Source organism: Pimephales promelas, chromosome 25 (genome assembly GCF_988280905.1).
Source record: "Pimephales promelas chromosome 25, fPimPro1.hap1.1, whole genome shotgun sequence".
In the NCBI taxonomy this organism is placed as follows: domain Eukaryota; kingdom Metazoa; phylum Chordata; class Actinopteri; order Cypriniformes; family Leuciscidae; genus Pimephales; species Pimephales promelas.
The window spans coordinates 12,572,327-12,578,283 of record NC_142793.1 but is presented as its reverse complement, the minus strand read 5'-3'; the positions used below and the strand labels follow the sequence as shown (position 1 = coordinate 12,578,283).

Below are 5,957 nucleotides of genomic sequence, written 5' to 3'. Positions count from 1 at the left end.
TACAGTGTTGATTGTTGCTTTGACATTTTATACTGACCTTGGACAATTATTGCAATTGCAAACTAACCCAAGTTTAAATTACTTTGAATATCAGGTCTTAGAGTTTAAGTTAATACAGTACCGAAACATGACTTAAGAGTTAAAACAGTGAAATGTTTTTATTTGTTTATTTATTCCAAAACCATTATGCATGCATTAAATAAGGTTTAAGTTGGTTATATAAAGAAATACACACTTTTTAAAAGGGTGAACTCTTATCAGCAGTTTTATACCCCATCAACACAATCCTCAGCTCTGAGAGATGTCGAGCGTCACCTGAAAAATTCGAGCGTCACCTGAAACATAAACCTTTCTTAATAACAAAAACAAATCAATAATAGGTGATATATTTTCTTTTGGAAAATCATATTAATTTGATTAAAACTGATATATTTAAGATACAAAAAGTTGAACAGGGACGTTAAAAAAATAAATGCACACAATAGACTCTTTCACAACGTGTTTTTCACGGAATATATTTGGTGAGAAATTTTAAATGACATCTCTTTAGTTTTATTTGTTACACAATAACAATTAAGAACTCCTCAAAAAAAATGTCCCACACAAATATGAATCAAACATATTTACAAGTTTTGATGGAGACAATAAAAACGAGAGATTTAACTGATTGGTTACAGCACTTATTATACAGTATAAAGTGTTTCTAAAACAAATATTCATAGACCTTACCAAGTTGCAAAATCATCCAAAATGTATTCTGCAAGCGTAAAGCAATGGGCCTATAAGAAGACCAATATGTATTGACGTGACTGAAGTTATAATTCACATGTACTCGTATAACTTTGTTCTAAGAAATATTCATATGCAAAAACAACCAAAACATTTTAGCCACGATTAACCCGATCAATCATTCAGAGTTAAAATACGCATTCTACACAAGTTTTATGAACTAAATCACAAATGGCTTAAAGGCCTGGTTAGTTCGGCTGTTTAGTCCATTTGTATATTGTCAATTGTAATTAAAAACTTAAAGATATTGAGTGGAGATACAATATAATCAACATTTATTCACATGTACTGTGTGTGTTGGGGTTAAGACTGCTCTAACAAAACGTTTAAACAGAGCAACGTTATTAAATACACAAACATTATTAAGGCATCTAACTTAATTTTTATGGATTTGTGTGATAGAGGTATACTCGCTATGTGCAATGTAAAGCTATAACACCACCAGCATTTGCGCTTTACCTTAAAATACCACAAAGGTAAAATACCTTAATTTTGGCCACAATTAATCTGATCAATCATTCAGTTTTTATATCGTGAAAATTAGTACTCTAATTATATATCTAAATAGCATGCTGTACGCTGTTTTAGCAAGTGTATGTTCAAGTAAATCATCTTGTGCTAAAGCACTTGGTCTTGTAATGATTAATATATTTACATTTCAAAAGGAAACACTGCTTTTCCCTTGATATTTATTTATATCTTAATTATTTTTCTGTGCAAAGGTTTACCAGTCACTTGAATGATGATGTCAATTACTATAAAAAGATAATTTGTTTATTTGTACAGTCCAGATTATTAATCTGAAATTGATCATGTGACTTTCATCCTTGCACATTTTGTATAAAATTGTTAGAAATATTGTACACGGCTCATCCTCGTTAACTATAGGGTAAAACTGATTCTGAACTTAATTTTTTGGTAAAGTTTTCTAGTCATAATATTAGACATGAAAAAGCTGTTACAATAAGCAATGTGTCAACACAGGAAAGAAAATTGGGCATGTCTAGCAGCTTCATGGGGTCTTTAACTGCTGTCTTCTTCTACTTCTGATATGTTTGAACTGCAAGCAGAGCTTCTAACAGACGTTGTAGACCACTCATCTCCGCTCACTGCAAAATACAAACATACAAAAACAGCAGAAAGCTATTTCATTTTTTTTTTTTTTTAGATTTAGAACAACACAATGTGACAATTCTGAGATTTAATAGCACATTTAATAGACAATATCACAAAACTCAAATAAGTTATAACATAATAATAATAATATACTATTATAATTTAAAAAAAGTTAGTTTAAGGTATACTAGATACAAATCAAAGGCAGGTCACACATACTGCAATTATATTGTAGGGAATTAACTCTACTGAAATATTAATAATAATTGGTTATAATTGATTATGAATATTTGGATCAGTTAATATAATTAACTTAATGTAGTAAAATTAATATTTCAAACAACCCACCTGTTCGTCCGGTGAACAATCAGCGTTAATTTTTTATTAATTCTAAGAAATATTCATTTCTGGGTATTGGAAATGTCTTTCTTACTGTACAGTACTAAGAGCCTGTAGTCAAAATCTAAACTGTAAAGTAAACTTAGTTGAAAGCAGAGAATCAGAACCAAATATGTATTGTGCACAAGTTTTATGAACTAAATCACAAACATAACTAATCTAGACATTTGCATACATGGGTAAAAGGCCTGGTTGGTTCGGCTGTTTCTGTCTTCCCCATTGTCTCTGTCTTGAACACGTGACCACATTTTTAACAGCAATAAAACCAACTTATCTGATCATGGTCATAGTAACTAAGATTCTGTGAGACTCCCTTCTTGCACTCTGTGATCTGTGAACCACAGGTCAAAGAGTAAGCTCCAAAAACAACTTGCCAACTATAACAAACAATTGTGTATGATTTGTCTCAGTCGTTACAATATGTTCTCAGGGAAATCAGTAATGGGTGTTCTTTAAGACATTGTTTATAATAATAAAAAAAGAATACATAACAATTTTTTTTTAAAATGTAACCTTACACTGATCCCAAATAGTATATAGATCTTTTTTTTTTTTTTAAATATTTAAAATAAATATATTAAAAAGTATTCTGTTAGTTTTTACATTTTAAGGGTGTTTTATACAATGGTTAAATATCTGAAGAAATATTATCAGCATGATGGTACCAGCCTCTGCTACTTATACCATCAACGGAAATGAGTGCAGGTAGAAGAGCAAAACATGTAAAGAATGTTTCTTGAATATGATTGCATTGTATTGCAATAGGTAGCAAGTTAATATTAAATTAAATCTAGCACTAATAACATAATTTTGCACATGATATTACCAAAAAAAAAGACATATTATGTGCTGCAGTAACAGATTGAATATACCACAAATCAAAACAATAGCGTTGAGCAAATAAATGAAAACAAGCTCCCGCATTAGTTTAGAAATATTAAAATAAAAGTGATTATTTAAATATTTTATATATATATATATATATATATATCATACTCACTATATGGTGATGGTAATTCCATGCTATTACATCTTCTCTGGAGATCTGAACCGTCCACAAAGCTAAAGGGTGAATCTGACCTGCTGTCTGCTCCTGATTGTGATCCCAATGAACTGTAAGCAGAACTTCCCACAGACCACGTGTCAGACTTCTCAACTCCTCTCACTGAAATATTTCAAAAGAACAGTGTAACATATTAATGGTATGCTTGGGGACTCATATAAAAAACAAATATAGTGGGTACCATTCTGAAACAAGGTCAGATGACATTTAAATCGTTTCAGTGTCACCAGTCCAGTGTATGACAGAGAAAAAATGACACAAAACAATGATATTCATTTACGTAAGACAATGGATCTATCTACAAAATTAAAAAAAACAAAAATGTTCAAATAATATTATTTGTATTGTTTTCAATGGACTGGGTAAATGGATTTCCGTTTTCAAAAGCACACTCTATGAAGAATGGGATTGTTTAAGAAATAAAAGTGCTTATTTCCTTTAGTAAAAGCTTTTATGGGCCGTCACTGTGAACTGCTGTGAACACATCTATCGTGAACGCCTCAACAAGCGGTTCATGACAACAAGTTTCATGTTATTATTGCTGTGACTGTTACATTTTCATGATTTACTTCATATACTCAGTGTGAATATCTGCACTATAAAGTATGTGGACTCACTCATCTGTGATCTGATGGTTTCTCTCTGTTTTTGCATCCTCTTCATTCGTTCTTTCGCTCTCTCTTCCTCTGTTCTTCTTCTCTCTTCCACCTCCTGTAAAATCTTTCTGTCTATTTCAAAATGGCGGCCGTAGTTTAGTGCCACTGTCTCATCAATCTTCTCCAGTAGCTCCTTGATCTGAGTGTCGTCTGTCCTGTTGAGATTGTTGAGAACATGATACCTGTTCCCACATTTGTCCACCAGCCGCTGGAGATCCTGTCCTTCACTCTCGATGTATTGCTCTATAGATGTGTCTAACAGATAGTCTCCAAAGGTGAACAGCACTATAGTGTGACTCCAGACTCTCTCACTGAGAAGATCCAGATGATCCTGCATTGCTTTTATCTCAGTCTCTTTTAATCTAGTGTCCACACGTATGATCAGTAGTACAGCGTGTGGTCCTGGAGGACACAGAGACACACTGAGCACAATCTCCTGTTTCAGTCTCTCAGGACTCTCCTCTACAGTGTAATTCCTCCACCATCCTGGAGCTTCAATGACAGTGATGAGTCTGTCTTCTACTTCTCCATGTCTCCTCACACACTGAGCAGATCTCTTCAAGTCAAACTCGTCTCTGCCCAGGATGGTGTTTCCTAATGAACTCTTACCAGCAGTTTTATATCCTATCAACACAATCCTCAGCTCTGAGAGATGTCCAGCGTCATCTGAAACAAATAGAGAACAAACACACTTCTTAAAGTGAGTAACATCTTAAATCTTCTTCAGTAATCTCTCTTAGTGAAATAGAGGTTACTGAAATTAAGTTTACTGTATCTGTATGAGTGTCAAACTACACACTATTGATTAAAAACGACACATAAGTGTGTCTCACATTAACTAAACTAAATCAGAGTTGCAGAAAAGTTATTGATGGACAATAATTATGAATTATGGAGAAAAGAAAATTGCTTAATTTCAATGATCTGAACACAAAACACAACAGATAACAGAACACAGAGTAAGCAAGACTAAATTACAAATAATAATGTTTTCAGAAAGTATATTGTTTAAAAATAATAAACTGGCCTCTAAACCAGTGAATAAATCTCTCTCTTGTGTGTGTTCACAGCTGGGAAAGTGTTATCAATACACTGGTGGATATTAGCACCAGCAAATACAGAAATGTGTTACATTTACATTCATTTACTAGAGGGAAAGAAAATTAAAACAAGAAAATTTGTTATAATTATAAAAGTCTTCATGAGATAGATCCTAACCAGATCCAAAATCATATCTGTACCTATAGACAAATATGAAAGTGAAAGCAGTAAATGTGTCTCACACAAACAAGTTTACATTTTTTATTTTATAAAAATAGCTTTTAATTACGAGTGAAATGCTTACCGGTGTCCAGTTTACTTGACATATTTTATTTTTAGTTGCCTAAATTGAAGATGAAATACCAGCAAACAAGTAGCCTAGTTTTCACAAGGCTACTTTCACGGTGTGATTGACTGACTCACTTCCTGGAGCTTCTGAACAGCGACAAACATGAGGCGTGTCCAAGTCTTCTTTCTATGGTCCAAGTGCGTAGTTTTGAACATTAAGTGTGAATCAATTAACGGGGTCCTGGGACATTATGCTCCCCGTGAGATTTATTTGTTTGCTTGTTTATTTTTGCAAAATGGTGTTTTGTGGTATCATCCACATGCAACGTTTATTGACTGCACTGAGTCTGACTAACAGCCTACTACATAGAATAGGTATAGTAGGCCTATTAAATGCATTTTATATTATTTAAGCACATAAAACATTAGTTGGACAGAATTTTACTGTAAGTAGCCTACTTTACTTCAAATTTATTTTTCTGAAAATGTTAATATCTTGTAATCTCGTGGAATATCTGAAAGCCAGGCTTTCCTAACATCTGTCATTACCTGTAGGCCTACTTACTTTGTCCATGTTAATGTTACTGAAAGTGTACATTTAAGAG

The 5,957-nt window shown here is 32.9% G+C and overlaps 1 protein-coding gene across 1 annotated transcript; it reads right to left on the bottom strand.

The window, feature by feature from the left end:
- Window positions 1–1,713: 1,713 nt before the first annotated feature.
- LOC120475369 (GTPase IMAP family member 9) lies at window positions 1,714–5,506 on the bottom strand. The gene is made up of 4 exons (XM_089127950.1): window positions 5,369–5,506; window positions 3,985–4,689; window positions 3,305–3,469; window positions 1,714–1,898 (listed from the first exon to the last, which is right to left on the bottom strand). Exons 1-4 carry the CDS (start codon window positions 5,388–5,390, stop codon window positions 1,813–1,815), a joined length of 978 nt encoding a protein of 325 aa, XP_088984076.1. The 5' UTR covers window positions 5,391–5,506; the 3' UTR covers window positions 1,714–1,812.
- Window positions 5,507–5,957: the final 451 nt, after the last annotated feature.

What these genes read in the sequence shown, in the direction of transcription:
- LOC120475369 (XM_089127950.1), bottom strand. Translation starts at nt 5,390, where the DNA reads ATGTCAAGTAAACTGGACACCG. An exon ending in AACCATCAGATCACAGATGA is followed by an intron (nt 3,470 to 3,984) that starts GTGAGTCCACAT and finishes GAAATATTTCAG; the next exon opens with TGAGAGGAGTTGAGAAGTCT. An exon ending in GGAATTACCATCACCATATA is followed by an intron (nt 1,899 to 3,304) that starts GTGAGTATGATA and finishes TGTATTTTGCAG; the next exon opens with TGAGCGGAGATGAGTGGTCT.